We start from the raw sequence: 16,194 nt of genomic DNA, 5'->3' as shown, positions 1-16,194 counted from the left end.
ATGGGAAGCATTGTCTATCTAACTAGGAAAAGGAACCTGCATTCAGTTGAATCTTTACTGACTTTTGTACTCTGACCCCATGTTTAAAAAAAAAATGCAAGTCTTTAAATCTATTTAGTTCATTTTCAAACTAATGCTCTGTTCTCACCAAACTTTTTTTTTACTGTTTCTATAAATATATGAGCTCCAGTGTTCCTGTTGTGTTTGGCTTTCCTTTGGCCAGCTGCTCAGGTTAAATCAGGTCACATCGCACACACTTTTTAAAGTTTAATCCCAAATCTTCAGGTGCTGTACATTACTACTACCATCAGATTATTTTAGTGCCTCTAACAGTGCTTGTTATAAATGAAAATGTATATTGTTCATTGTTCAGTAACATTTTAGAATATTCCTTTTGGTATCTTTCATGCCAAATTAGAACATTTGGTAAAGCCATCAATATGTGGCTTTACCCAACACATAAATAAATAGGCAGCCCCTTTCTGTCAGGCCCAGTAGGCGTCCACGCTCTGGCCTTTGGTGGGTTTCACTGTCTCCTCCCCACCCTTCACATGACTTCAGTTTTTTTTTTATTAGAGTGGCTGTAGCTTTACGGAAAATGACTTCAGTTTTTTAGCATTTGTCTCCATTGTGACTTTACATCTGAGTTGCACTAATAGGACTTATTTCCCTTTTCAGAGAGACCTACACACACATTCTTTAAGAACGGTGTATCAGTGGCCTTAGAGCAGTGAGGAAGGAAGGTGTAAGTAATGCAGGCTTTTGGTAAAGGTGTTAAAAGCTCCTTCTTTGGACACAGTGGACTAACTCACCATCCAGACTTGGACTGGACATGTCAGAGTCAAGCCAGAGAAGAACTACAAACTACATACCTTTCTTGAGTGGGGATATTGGGCTTACATCCCCACTATTGTGGAATTTCATTTTTGAATTCTTGTTTTAGTGTGAAAGGTAACAGATTACTCCTTGGGTCTGAGTTTCTGAGAAAGGAAGGTAAACATTACAGAAATTCTTGTCATGGCCTTCATAAGAGATGTAGATGTTGAATGCAAAGAGGGCCCTGGTAGGATGGTCAGGACTCCAAGAGTTTGCCCCCAGCTTGACTTCTGTCAAACTGTTTCCCTGGCTAGGATGTTTTTTCCTTCCCATTGTAAGCATTCCATCCTCAAGACTGAGTGCTTTCATCATTGCTTGGTTTTGAAGAGGAAGTTGTTGGATTTTTGCCCAGTTTGGCTACAAGTGGAGTGGGAGTCAGTGCAAGAAAGTGAGCCAAAGTGCACTTTAGCCTGTCAGTGCTTCACATGTGTTGTGTCATGATAAGAGTGAGGTGTGTTGGTGAAAATATTCATGCTGCATAACTTACATTCTTATCAAGAGGTAAATTTGTAAAAGGGGGAATAAATTAATGTAAGTATAATGCAAACTATTGGTATTTCAGCCTGCCAACATGGGGTTTGACGATTCTGCTCCCAGCTTTGTTATGCTAGATCTAGGAAGGTGCTTCAGGAGGCAATAAATAATTTAATCACTACTTGAAAAGAATTTTAGATACTAATTAATAAAACTCTCTCCTCCTTTATCTGATCGATACACATACTAACACACCCAGACACTCTTCCTAGAACACACACATACACACATACATTCTTTCTCTTTCATAAAACACTTTAAAGGCTTTCTCAGTTTTTTTAGGAGGATGATAAAAGTCTTTACAGGGTCGACAGGGTCCTGTACAGTGTGTCCAGCACATACTGTTTCTCCTCTTCGCCTTGACTTTTATGTTGCCCCTTTTACATCCTCCAAGCCATGCTGTCACTCCTCCTCTGGGAGCTCTGTCCTGATTCCCAACATGTTTTCATGGCATTTTTCCTTCACCTGGAAGGAAGTGTCACATGGACATTTCACATTCATGTTCTGAAAGCTCTGGCGGAGCAAAGGTTGCTTTTTTCTCAGTTCTGTATCTCCAACATCTAACACAATACTTGGCACATAACAAACATTTATTGAATTAATCCATGAATTCTATCTAGTGTGTTTTTTATAGTCACCTGACCTTATTTGAAACTTCCAAGACATCACATTCCATTATGGACTTTCTGTAATTATATAATTTTTAGTAAACTTCAGAGAGTATTTGCAACCAAAGTGGCATAAGGATAATATTAATACATAAAGAGCCCATATAAATCACTAAAAAAAAGTTTTAATTCCTAATAAATACACAAAGCATGGGAATAGCTAATTCACTAAAGAAACTCTTCTTCAAATCACTAAAGAGAGACAAAAATTTTCTAATTCACTAGGATCAGATATGGAAAAATCAAAGCAAAATACCACTTACGAATTTAACAAGGATTATTTTAATCGATATTCTTTTTCTCATAATGTGTTGTGGTAGGTACTCCTATGTTTAGTCAATGAGAGTATCAGGTCTCATGTTTCTGATAGACTACCATTCTGTTTCAGTTTGCTAAAGCTGCCAGATGGCAATATACCAGAAATGGGGTGCTTTTTCAATAGGAATTTAGTAGTTTACAAATTTACAGTTCTAAGGCCATGAAAATATCTAAATTGAGGCATCAAAAGCAAGATACCCTCTCTGGAGAAAGGCTGCTGGCGTCTGGGGTTCCTCTTTCACATGGGAAGGTACGTGGTGACGTCTGCTGGTCCTTCTCTCCTGGGTTCTGGTTTCAGAGGCTTTCTGCCTCAGCTCCTGTCAGTTCTTGCTTGTTCCTCCTGAGGCGTTTCTCTCTGAGCTCTCACTGTCTTTATCCTCTTCATACAGGACCCCAGGAAAGGATTAAGACCTGCCTTAAATGGGCTGGATCTCATCTCAATTGAAATAGCCTAACCAAAAGGTCCCACCCACAATAGGTCTGCCCCTAGAAGAATGGATTAAAAGAACATAGTCTTTTCTGGGGTACATATACCTTCAAACCAGTACCAAAAGCACCTTTTATATTTTCAGCCACCTGTCCTCAGTTAAAGTTGCTTTCTCTAAGATGTTTATAATCCAATTGCGGAGTCAGGATTTCAATGAAGGAAATTAGAAGTCAGCATGCAGACCCGGCATTGTCACATTACTACTACGTTTTTTTCTCTTTATTCAGTCACTGTGAGCTATAAAACATGAAGCATCTCATCATCCAAATCAGGCTCTCTGTTCATTTTTTTTTTAACTTTTTTTATTAATTAAAAAAAAATTAACAAAACATTAAGATATCATTCCATTCTACATATACAATCAGTAATTCTTAATATCATCACATAGTTGCATATTCATCATTTCTTAGAACAGTTGCATCGATTTAGAAAAAGAAATAAAAAGACAATAGAAAAAGAAATAAAACAATAATAGAGAAACAAAAGATTATACATACCATACTCCTTACCCCTCACTTTCATTTACTACTAGCATTTCAAACTAAATTTAACATTTGTTCCCCCTATTATTTATTTTTATTCCATATGTTCTACTCTTCTGTTGATATAGTAGCTAAAAGGAGCATCAGACACAAGGTTTTCACATTCACAGAGTCTCATTGTGAAAGCTATATCATTGTTCAACCATCATTAAGAAACATGGCTACTGGAACACAGCTCTACATTTTCAGGCAGTTCCCTCCAGCCTCTCCACTACATCTTGAACAGCAGGGTGATATCTACTTAATGCATAAGAATAACCTCCAGGATAACCTCTTGACTCTGTTTGGAATCTCTCAGCCATTGACACTTAGTCTCATTTTATTCTTCCCCCTTTTGGTCGAAAAGGTTCTCTCAATCCCTTGCTGTTAATTCTCAGCTCATTCTAGGGTTTTTCTCAGTCCCTTGATGCTGAGTCTCAACTCATTCCAAGATCTCTGTCCCACGTTGCCAGGAAGGTCCACACCCCTGAGAGTCATGTCCCATGCAGACAGGGGGAGGGTGGTGAGATTGCTCGTCATGTTGGCTGGAGAGAGAGGCCACATCTGAGCAACAAAAGAGGCTCTCTTGGGGGTGACTCTTAGGCCTAAATTTTAAGTAGCCTTGACCTATCCTTTGTGGGTTTAAGTTTCATATGAACAAACCCCGAGACTGGGGGCTCAGCCTATAGGTTTGGTTGTCTACACTGCTTGTGAGAATATCAAGAATTCAACTTGGGGAAGTTGAATTTCTCCCCACTCTCACCATTCCCTGAAGGGGGCTTGCAAATACTTTTCCAGTCACTGATCAAATCACTCTGGGATTCATCGGGGCATCACTCTGAACAAACCAACAAAATCTCATGTCCTACCTGAGATTCCAAGTACTTATGACATTCAATCAAACTATCTACATGAGTTATATTAGGAAATGCTCTAGTCAAAATATAAATTTTGTAACAAACATTTTTTGCTTTAGTCTCACACATAAGGTGACATTTTAAAGTATTAATTATCATCTATTTTCAGCACCGTGCAATAATGACATTCCTTTGTTCTTCCTCATGCAAAAACATTTTTAAAATTTGTACATTGTACATTGTACTCTAGGCATTCCTAGATTATACCATCTCGATCTTTAACATCTATCTTTCTTTCTGATTTCATTTATGACCCCAGCCCTCCTCCCTCTATCATTCTCACATGCAGCTTCATTCAGTGTTTTAACATAATTACATTACAGTTAGGTAGTATTGTGCTGTCCATTTCTGAGTTTTGTATCCAGTCCTGTTGCACAGTCTGTATTCTCTGTTCATTTTTATTAATACAAGAAGCAGTCTTGTGTTACATAGTTTGTGACTGGAGTCTGTATTAGGTTAAAAAGATAATTTTAGAGCCACACAGACCTAACTTTAAGTCTTGCATCTACCACTTAATTAAATGCGCAACTTTTGGCAAGTACTTACATTCCTCACTTGTAAATTTGGAAATTTGCTTTACAGAGATTTTGTTCTTAAAGTTGTTTATTCTATAAAGTGAGCAAGCAGTGATAGTAGGAGAGGTGAAGGGAGACCAGATTGAATTATGTGGCATGACAAGAATGTTTGCTTTCCCTCTAAGGTGGGAAACCACTGAAGAACTTTGATCAGGGGAGTGGCATACTATGGTACCCTTTAAATAGTCTGGGTTTACTGCTGTATTCATAACAGGTTGTGCTATGTAAGCAGAGAGACCAGTTAGGAGTGTTGCATAATTGACATAAGGGTTGATGGTGCTTGCACTGAGCAGGAAGGGTAGAGGTCTGGGTACATTTTGGAGGTAAAGTTAAGTGTTGGCTATGAGAGAGAAAGAAGAGTCAAGATGATCTTCAGGTTGTAGACATGAGCAGTGGAAGGATAGAGTTGCCGTTAACCAGGATAACATATATAAAGTACTTAACCTGCTGCCCAGCACCTGTTAGGTGTTCCACAGCCGGTGAGTCCCTTCCCCCAGCTTAGAGTGAAAACAAAGGCCCACCCTTCTATCTTTTGTGTTTTTGTCCACCTATCCCAGAAGATAGAATGTATCTCCAGAATAACTAAATAGTAAATTATACATTTAGCTGACACATTGGATTCTGGTAAATCACTCCAATTCTTGAATAAAAGATTTACTTTCTAACAGAAAGTAAAACTCATGTTTCCACGTGACAATCATACATAATACAAAGGTATCCATAATAACAAACTGTTTTTAAAAAAACAAAGAAAAAACATACCCCGCTAATTTTTTTTTAATGGAAAATATATACAGATGACTGTTTATGCCAATTTTCTTCCTTTCAGGATGCTGCCTTATGGCTGCCTGGCAACAGGAGACCGCGCTGGCCTCATTGAGGTGGTGGGCACCTCTGAAACAATCGCCGATATTCAGCTCAACAGTAGCAACGTGGCGGCCGCAGCAGCCTTCAACAAAGATGCCCTTCTGAACTGGCTTAAAGGATACAATTCTGGGTTAGTTAATGCTGTTTATCAGTTTTCTCAGCAAACAAAGAAATATTTATTCTCTCCTTAGGGGTCATCAGTGTTTTAGAGGAAGTCAGAGTGTTGTTTATGTTATTGCTTCGTTTCAGATTAAATCAAAATGATGCATTGTTTCAGATTAAATGAAAATGACACATAGGCTGCCTAAAGACTAATAGATTATTAGTATTGAACTCTACTTTCTCTGGATCAAATTTCAGAGCCCTGAATAGTTACAATCTAAGAATTTAAGTTTTTTTTTGCTGGCATGGGCAGGCACCGGGAATCAAACCCAGATCTCCAGCACGGCAGGCAAGAACTCTCTGCCACTGAGCCACCATTGCCTGCTCAGAATTTAAATATTTTAAAAATAACACATTGAAGTTTTTGTCTAAGTGTATCAGCTTCTGTTGTCATGCACATTGTATGAACATGTTTTGAATAACATTACTTTTATCTGATATAAGTAAACGAGTTTGTAGACTGATTTCTCCCAACTAAAAAAATACAGTGCTTAAAATTGCGTTATTCATGCTCATAGTTTTGGAAAATCACTGATATGCAGAAAATAAAAGGATTTCACAGTTGGGGTCAAAAAAGTGCTGCAAATGTTTTTGGCTAAAGACTTCTAAGTCATACTCAAATTTTACTATTGGCAAAATCCAAGGACCTGTATGTGCAGATCAGTTTCTGCATTTTGATCATAGGGCCTTGTCTCTGAAGGATCTGTATTCCTTACTTCTAATTGAAGTAAATGATTTAAATGGTTGGAACTGCATACCTAACTCTTAAATGTGGAATTCTGGCCTTAGGTAAAAACTGGCAAATATGTTTCGGGGTCCCAGCATTCATCTAGCACCCCCCCACTGTCTCCTCTAATTATTGCACACGTGAGTCTGCTCCCGTCCCCATCAGAACGTGACCCCCCCGAACACAGGCATTTGAATAGCCAGGGCAGTTATCTGGTGTCTCTGAAGCCAGCCTGCCGACCCGTCTCTGCCCGCGCCTGTGATGGCCATCCTGCCTCCAATGCCCTGCTCAGAGGATTTCGGCAGCTGTGTCCTGAAGTTCCCCTCCCAGTCAAAAAGGAAAGGAAACGTGGATTGGTTCTCCCTGTACACAGAGGCTAAGCATCTGTTGCTTCTTTTTCTCTTGTTTAGGGATGACCTTGACCGAGCTATTGAGGAGTTTACTCTGTCCTGTGCTGGCTACTGTGTAGCTTCTTATGTCCTTGGGATTGGTGACAGACATAGTGACAACATCATGGTCAAGAAAACTGGTCAGGTGAGCTGCTCCCTGGGGTCTGCCAAGGGCCCCGATGATGCTGTTATTTGTGTATGGGATGATCTGTAGCAGAACTCAGGCGGATTTGGCAGTGATTCTCAGATTCATATTTCTGTCTTTCCTTCAATTTCCTACTATCCCTTATTTTATATAACAAGTTCTTCATATATGCATATGTTTGACTACTTAAAGTTAGATGGTAAGCATTTATTTAAATGTTTAAAAAATTCTTGAAAAAATAATTGTGGTTAGCTCATGTGGCTGTAAGACACCATGAATGTTCTTGCAGATCAGTTTTTAATGCACTGCAGTATTGCAGCAGTGGGGTCCCCTGCCTCTTTTAGTAATACTCAGACGGCAGTTAACAAAGATCAGCCTGCTAATCTTATGAAAGAGTATACACAGCTTTTTTTGTAGCAGTGATTGTACAGGCAACAAAAAACATTGATGTTTTGATAGACTCCTTACCCAGGGAAGAATCTGTAGATGCTTTTCAGTCTGCTGGTTTGCATAAACAAGAAGAAGAAAACCATAAAACTGCTACATGCCTGGAAGTTGTTGTTTATAGAGGGAATGTGCTTCTGGAAAAGATACAAAGTATGCTTGCTAGCATTGCGCAATCACAGCTGAGGAAAGAAATGGTACCCATAGTCAGTCTTCCAGACCTAGAGTGCCATTGAGTACAATGCGCTGACAAAAGAACTATTTCAGTATAACTAAGAATTTTGCATTATATTCAGATGTAAGACGTAACAACATTATGTAAGTCTTACAGAAACATTCACTATGATTTGTACCTTTTTAGCTATTTTTAATAGTGTTGGGTTTTCCCTCTTGATAATAAACTTGTAAAATTGTGATTGAACCAGTTTTAAATCACCATTTTACCAGATATATTTAGATAATTTTAAAATTATCTGAATGAAGTTATTGACACAGATCCTCCATTCACAGTCATAATACAATTAAATAGATGTACTATTAAAAAATTATATTTGGGACACTGTGTACCTGTGAGTAGAAGGAGCACATGATGTTCTGGATGTACAGAAATAAAATGACTGTGGGGATTGAATCATATCCCCCACTAACAACATATATTTAAGTCCCAGCCCCTTGTCCTCTGTGTAAACCCATTTGTAAAGAGGACCTTTGAAGACACTGCTAGTTAAAGGCTGCCCAGACTGAATGATAGTGGGCCTTAAATCCAACATGGCTGGAGCCCTTTTAAACAAGGGAAATTGGACACAGGGAGAGATGCCACTGCACAGAGCCAGAAGCTACAAATCAACAGAACCTGGAAGAGAAAGAAGAAGATGCCCCCATGTTCATTGCCATGTATTGGAAAAGCCAAGGAACACCAGAGGTTGCTAACCAGCCAAAAGATACCAACCCCTGGAGGAATGCGCCTTCTAGCCTCTGAAACTGCGAGCCAGTAAATCCCTATTGTTGCCAGTCCTTTGTGTGGTTTCTCTTTTAGCAGCTAGGGAGCTAAAGCAATAACCAGCGCTTAAAAGTTACGATGAATCCTGCTCAGATGAATCCTGCTCAAGCCGCTTCCTCTTTTAGAACCTCAAATCTAATCATCCCTGGGAGAGAGAGAAAGGGAATGGGAATAATATGACTTTGGGATACCTAGCGAAGTCAGGCCAGGTTATTTATAGAGAAGCTTTTAGTTTTCAAATGAGAAATTTCAAATTTCAAGAGTAGTTTCTATGTGTCTGTAAAATATTTTAAGCAAAGACAAATGAGGTCTTTTGGGTAAATTTTCAATTTCTCCATGCTTGGAATTCCCTGCCACTAGAGACATAACCTAATAAATCTCTCTTGAGTTACTGTGTGATTTCTTTCTTTAGTTGGGGTCCAGAGTTTTGAACCTCCTGGGGGATGTAGATGGTTCTGATTTGGGTTTTTAGAGTGTCCCTAGGCCATAAGCAACAAAGTAATCTACCCAACAGTCAGCCTTTGTTTCGCTTTCATTGTTAAACGCTGCCTTTTGGGCGGGCCACGGTGGCTCAGCAGGTAAGAGTGCTTGTCTGCCATGCCCGAGGACCCGGGTTCGATTCCCAGTGCCTGCCCATGTAGGAAAAAAAAAAAAAAACAAAACTCGGCCATTTGAGGGCAGAAATTGAACCTTGTGTGCACACTTAAAAGGATTCCCTGGTGGTTCTGGTTGATCAGATTGAATACAAAGGTTTCTCTCCACTCTTTCCTGATACCTTCTCAGATGATAGTAAGAAATGTATAAACCCAAAAGAATAAAGGTAAAAGGAAAAGCAGCCACAGTAGGTGAAAGACATTAACAGATTGGGGGATGATGGAAAGCAGGATTAGCAAAGCTGAGAAAACAGAAGCCTGAGTAGAGGGTACACCAGTACGAGAAGCCTGAGTAGAGGGTATATCAATATGAGGAGCCTGAGGTCAGAGGCACCGGGAATTGTTGACGGGGAGGGATGTGAGGGAGAAGCTGACAACGGTTTATATAAGGAGCAGTTGGATACTCAAGTTCCCTCTTCCACCACAGGAATCAGAAGAAACTGATTGTCCTGACTCAAGGATACAGGGACCCGATATGTAGTACAGGAAAAGCGCCAGATTAGAAATGGGGAGAAGTGAAAGCCAGCATTCTGAGTGGTCCTGTCTGTTTGCTTTGCTTGAAGAATGCTGGCAGCCAGATGTATATCCCCACGCTCAGCAAGAGACTAGATGATTCTTTTTTTTTTTTTTTTTTTTTTTTTTACATGGGCAGGCACCGGGAAGCGAACCTGGGTCCTCTGGCATGGCGGGCAAGCGTTCTTGCCTGCTGAGCCACTGTGGCCCACCCTAGATGATTCTTTTAAAGAGAATCTGATTGGTCCCTGTGAAAAGATCCTGACAGTTGGGTTCTCTTCCCATTCACTCTGCAAGGAGGATCCCCAATCAGCAAAGCCATTCATGTAGACAAATTTTCATTCAACTTTTGGTGCCTTATTTTTAAATGTGATTGGTCAGCTAGGGGATTACCCAGCATTTCAGAGAAGACTTCTTAACGATAAAGACCAAAACAAGCAAGATGGGAAAAAAGAACTCTGGAGAAATAGTAACTGCAGTAAGCAAATGATTAAGAAAATCAAGAAAAGAAGACATCGCATCCATAACTAATAACAGGATTCTTTTTTTGTATGGGCAGGCACCGGGAATCGAACCTGGGTCTCTGGCATGGCAGATGAGAACTCTGCCTGCTGAGCCATCATGGCCCACCCTATTGTTTTTTTAAATCAGAAAATAGTAAGAATTCTTGGCAGTTAAAAATTAGGAACAAATAAAACATTAAGATAGAAGCAATGCAAACTAAAGAACAGCTAATCTTTGCTCAGCTCATGGCAAGCATAGTTCTGAGTGTTTTATATGCATTAACTCCTTCAATCCTCAGAATAACCTTATGGAGTAGGTGGTTCTATCCCCTTTTATAGGTGAGGAAATTGAGGCACAGAGTATGGATATGCCAGGTTTTAAATCCTGGCAATTTGGCTTGGATTCTGTTTTCTAAGCACCATGCTATATTGCTCCTTAATATCCTAAAAAGAAAAACCAAATAAGCTACAAGAACCAGAAGAAAGGATTCAGAAATGACAATTCAGGTATAACATTAGCCTAAAAAGGAGTTCTAGAAGCAAGTAATAGAGAAAAAGAAGGGAGGGAACTTAACAAGCAGATAATATATATATAAACCCTCCCAGAACTGACATTTATGAATATCTAGTCAAAAGAATACAAAAGTCTGGTAAATGAAAAAAATACCCTTCACCTTGAAATTGCAGTGCATCAGACATGAAGAGAAGGTCTTAGAAAGTTTCCAGAGACACAACAGGCCACATATTAGGGTTTGGGAATCAGAATAGCACTTGGCTTCTCAGTGGCAACACTGGAAACTAGAAGATAATAAAAGTTTGTCCACCTAATTTTGAGGAAAAATGATTTCTAACCTAGAATTCTGTAACCAAATACCAAGTAAGAATTTGGAATCAAGATATTTTCAAACATACAAGGTCTCAAAAGCTGTACCTCCTCTGCATCTTTTCTTGAGGCTCCCGGAATAAGAGCAGCTACAAAAACAAGGATCTAAACCAGAGGTTCTCAGTTGGGATACCTTTGCCCTCCAGGGGACATTTGGCAGTTGTGGCTGCCACAGCTGGGGGTGGGGGGTGCCACTGGTGGTGCTAAATATCCTATAGTGCAAAGGAGAGCCTGTCCCACTCCCCAACACCCCCCCCCACACACACACACACAGAGTTACATGACCCAAAATGTCAGCAGTGCTGAGGGTGAAGAACCCTAGTCTACGCCAAAGGAGGGTAAGATGTGGTACTTAGGAATCAGGAACTCCAGATGAGGAAAGAGTGACAGATATGATGGCCCTGCAGGGAACAGCCACTTCTGATAGGAACTGTTAGAGTGCCTGACCTTGTGGAAAACAATTTAAAAATGATTGTAAGAACTTTAGGAGACTTTAAGAAGAATTGATGAGACAGACATAGAACACTAAACCATCAAGCAAAATAACCAAGAAAGTGATTTTCTCCAGAAAAAATAGAAACATGAACAACAACAAAAAGGAAACTAATCATAATACATCAAATGGCCTAGCTTTGAAATGTATTGACATAGACTGAACAATATAAGCAGTGAATATTGATTTAACTAGAAATTATGACATAAGGTATCACATTTGCATAAAAGTGGCAAATCCTTACTTTTATAATAGGAATGGTAGTCTGAAATAAGGAAGTAAGACCTAATAGTAAAAACATGTTATTTAGAAAGTAGAGGCAAATACTAGGAAAAATAGCTAAGAGTGGGGAGAAGTTGCATCTAAGTAGTAGATTCCAAGTGATTGAGCTAGTGGAACAAGGGAGCACTCTTATTTTCGTCATATTTTGTAGAACTATTTGACTTTTTTTTTAATCGGACACATATTATTTGGACATATTTTTTCTTTTTATAGAATCCCCTATCCCACTGCATATATACAGTTTAATTTTGAGGCTGTTGTTGAGTGTAAAAGGCCTTTAAATGTTAGAAACATGGCCCAGTAGGCTGTGGAAAGAGAAAAAGGGGCATAGAGGAGGTGGGGTGCCATGAGGGCACTGGGGTCTAGGACTGTTGAGAACTTACAGACCTTTCTATTTGAACTCACCAGAAAAATGAGGGAAATTAAATTCCACTTGTCTTCTAGCTCTTTCACATTGACTTTGGACATATTCTGGGAAACTTCAAGTCGAAATTCGGCATTAAAAGGGAGAGAGTGCCTTTTATTCTTACCTATGATTTCATTCATGTCATTCAACAAGGAAAAACAGGAAACACAGAGAAGTTTGGCCGGTGAGTATTATCCTTATGTCAAGGCTAAATACATCTAGCACCTTATCGTCTGATTAGCTGGACTAGCATTTTCTGGAGATATATAAAATCTGCTAATGCAGACTTTTGGAGGAACTTGCCTGTCAAATCCATGGGCTGGTTCAGAAATGCTCAGGTAGGAGAAACTGCGAATACTAGAAAGTTGAGGTCAGTTACTATGTTTTATTCTAATAGTATACCACCTTTTGCCTGTTTCAGAAACTCCCTGAAATTTTTAAGACAGTGAAATGCTGAGGGACAGGCAATTTTCTGTCATTCTGTGTGGAGTACAATAAGAGAGTCAGGACTCAAGGGCAGACTTTTAATCTCTGATGGGTTCCTCAGTAGCTGTATGTTCCCAAGCACATTACTTGTGTTCTTGCCTTTGTTTCTTCATCTTAAAATGATTAATATGGTTAAATGTCAGGGTTATGATGACTAGAGCTATGCGATAGGATGTGGGCAGTGCATATTATGTGCTTAACAAATGATTACTGCTAACACTTTTAATTTTGCCTGGGTTTCTGCAGAAGTACACCATTCTGGGCAAGATAGGGGGATAGGATTGAATCTCAAAGAGGAGACAAAGGGAAGGCAAGATGACAGAGAGACTCAATACATAAGCATTGATACTGGTTCAGGGGATCATTAAAGAAATTAGTCTCTAGTCTGACCACAAAGTCAGAATCTAGAAGTATGCTTAAGAAATCAGTATGAATTATGATTATTACTTATTTTATAATCATTTCTTGGGCTTCATAGAATTAAAAATTGTAAGTGAATTGTAATATTGTCTTTTATCTTAGAACTTCAATTTAGTTCTGTTTTTGACAAATGTTATGTGTGATTTTAGAGAGCCTGAATTATTTTACGGAACAGTTTTCTCAGAAATTCAAATAAAAAATAAACTTTAGCTCAGTAGACTTTTTCCAGCTTTTTAATAAAAAATTTAGGTATGCCCCTCTTTATTTTCCCTTATGAAATGTGCTGTCTCTCTTCGAACACCGTGCTCCTTGTGATGTGCTGCGTAACTGAAGCTTCCGCCAGTGCTGCGAGGACGCCTACCTGATCCTGAGGCGGCACGGGAACCTCTTCATCACTCTGTTCGCACTGATGCTGACTGCGGGGTTGCCCGAGCTCACGTCTGTCAAGGACATACAGTATCTCAAGGTACACACGCGTTTCTTCGTGTGTTGGACTCTGTGAGTGTGGGGCTGAGCTGTAGCTGCCTGTCTCACTCCTATGTCGGAGGGGGTGGAACAGTTATTTCTGCTGAGATAATCCTTAGCCCAGAGGAAAGGAATCTGGGAATTTATAGGAAGGAGCAATTTTGAAAGAGGAACTTGTAGCTTTGATGATTTTCCTGTCAGTAGAAAGGGTATAAAGATAGCTGCTGTGGGGCAGCGACCTTCCTACTCAGCAGCCAGGGGTTTACTTGCCTGGGTTTTGGTGGGCTTCATTGGATTTGGATGGCACCAGCAAGCGACTGAGTAGGTATCTTGCAGTAGATATAAATGCATTTCATATTCAGAAAGCCTTTGGCAGAGATCTTACTATCACCTAAGTTTGGTATTCATTTTCCCTCCTGCGAACAGCATTTAAGTAAAAGTATGTGCCACCCACATATGGGTGTCTGGGGATTGACCCATCCTCTCCTGCAGACTTTGACCTTTACACATCACTACCAAGGATGCATAAAATCAGATTTTTCACCCCCTTCCTTTTTTTAGGACTCTCTTGCCTTAGGGAAGAGTGAAGAAGAAGCACTCAAACAATTTAAGCAAAAGTTTGATGAGGCGCTCAGGGAAAGCTGGACTACTAAAGTGAACTGGATGGCCCACACGGTCCGGAAAGATTATAGATCTTAACCATCAGCCTTTGCTCCTAATGTGTTTGTTGGTTTCATTTAGTTTTCATTTTGCACTTGCACTAAATTGAAGATGATTCTGCCAGAGATGTTATAAAGGGAATGAAATCCTGGAACCCAGAATTAAAATAAGAACAAGGCATCCCACTGAATCTAATCTGAACAATCCCTGCTGACCACCTTTGCTGTTTGAATGCTTGACCAGAACTCTTAATGAAAACTATCGACGTTATGGATAATCATTTCCTGCAGACTTTGCACGCCAAGGAATGCTACTGGAGACGTTTCCTCTCTCTCTCTCTCTCTCTTTTTTAAGTGTGTTTGGTACTTTTACAGAAAGGTGTAAATACTTCTTTTAAATATTGTGACCAAGTGTTATCACTCAGCCAGTTTATCCATGCCTTGAGGCTGGTGGTTATTCTTACTTTCCAAACAAGGCTTAAAAGAAAGCTATCTTTCTTCCCTTTTACATTGTGTAAATTAAAAATTATGATATAATTTGAAATTATGATTCTTTTTCAAAAGATATATTTTAAATCTGTGCAAACTTGCTCATTCTTTTGTTAATATTTTATCTTCCATGATAGCATCATTCCATCCATACTTGCTGAAAATCTATTGGTCAGGCAAATATTAGATATATAATATATGCTGCATATATATTTATAAAGTTTCTATTGGGAGTTCTATATAAAAAAATGTTTCTTTGGTTTTTTTTTTTCAGCCTGAGTTCTGAAGTTTTCCAAAAAGCAAAGCTTTTTCTTATGTTACTTTTCAGTTCATTAACTGTGTGATCAAATTCTTCCAACTGCTTCTATAATGAGGCACATATTAATACAGTTTTTACATGATATCTATGAGTTTGCTTCATAGAACATAATACTTGAGCAAATCGATCCAAGAAAGAAAGCAGATTAAAAAAAAACCGTTTTATTTACAGAATAAATTCCGCACCTAAAATCCCGTATTTTATTAAAATGACAGTTATTCTTACTGTATTTATTAAAACTTGTAGTAATGTGATTTTTAAGGCTGTTCATTCAGATTGAAATGGTTTCATGCCATGCAGGATTCTTTAATTTATTTGTTAAGGTACCATATCTTTAGGGTGCTAGGTGGCAAACAGTGTTAATATGTGCAATAAGAACTACTGGTTTGAATGCATAGATGGATGATCGTTCTGAGTACTGGCAACATCCAGAAAAACTACTGCTTATTCTCCAAAGAATATTGGGAGCTCTCAGTCCTCAATAACATGGGAAAAGAACTGAATGTTTGCCCTGTGACTGAGTTTTCTATAGGAATTTTATTAAAGATTGTTTAATTTTGTTGTCCTTCGTAATGGTCTCAGTCAAATAAATGGGTGTCCCAGTTTCTGTTGTTTTGAGGGTGTGTGGGCTTCTTTTTTATGGGCAGCATCGGTCTTCAGACCTCAACACTTGGGATTCCAAGAAATGACCATATCAGATGACATACCAACCTCAGTTGGTCCTCATGACCTCTTCCAGGACTTCTCTCCTGAAAGCCCGTCTTTCCAGCCCTACCAGTCAGTGTGGGGAGCATTTTGGACTTTTGTAAGAGCCTGAGGAGAAGGGGTACCTTCATCGGGGTTTCCCTGCCTTTAGGAGGTACCCTGAGGTCTGGGAAAATGACTCTTCAATACACATCACCCATGCCAAAGCCAGACTGGAGCCATGTTGGAGTTCTCTTCCGTCAGGTTGATGCTCAGAGCAGGCCACTGTCTGTCTCTATCTCTGTTCTC

The 16,194-nt window shown here is 39.3% G+C and overlaps 1 protein-coding gene across 5 annotated transcripts in view; it reads left to right on the top strand.

Moving 5' to 3' along the window:
• Positions 1-15,763, top strand: part of PIK3CB (phosphatidylinositol-4,5-bisphosphate 3-kinase catalytic subunit beta) — a 293,706-nt gene extending 277,943 nt beyond the window's left edge. For all 5 annotated transcript variants that reach the window (XM_077130242.1, XM_077130240.1, XM_077130243.1 and 2 more), the window contains 5 exons: positions 5,726-5,893; positions 7,063-7,186; positions 12,402-12,547; positions 13,603-13,735; positions 14,296-15,763. In XM_077130242.1, coding sequence (XP_076986357.1) covers positions 5,726-5,893; positions 7,063-7,186; positions 12,402-12,547; positions 13,603-13,735; positions 14,296-14,433 — 709 coding nt within the window. In that variant the 3' untranslated portion in view covers positions 14,434-15,763. The remainder of the gene's footprint in view (positions 1-5,725; positions 5,894-7,062; positions 7,187-12,401; positions 12,548-13,602; positions 13,736-14,295) is intronic.
• Positions 15,764-16,194: the final 431 nt, after the last annotated feature.

The sequence above is a fragment of the Tamandua tetradactyla genome, chromosome 15 (assembly GCF_023851605.1).
Source record: "Tamandua tetradactyla isolate mTamTet1 chromosome 15, mTamTet1.pri, whole genome shotgun sequence".
NCBI lineage: Eukaryota > Metazoa > Chordata > Mammalia > Pilosa > Myrmecophagidae > Tamandua > Tamandua tetradactyla.
The sequence above is the reverse complement of the archived record's forward strand: the minus strand, read 5'-3'. Positions and strand labels throughout refer to the sequence as shown.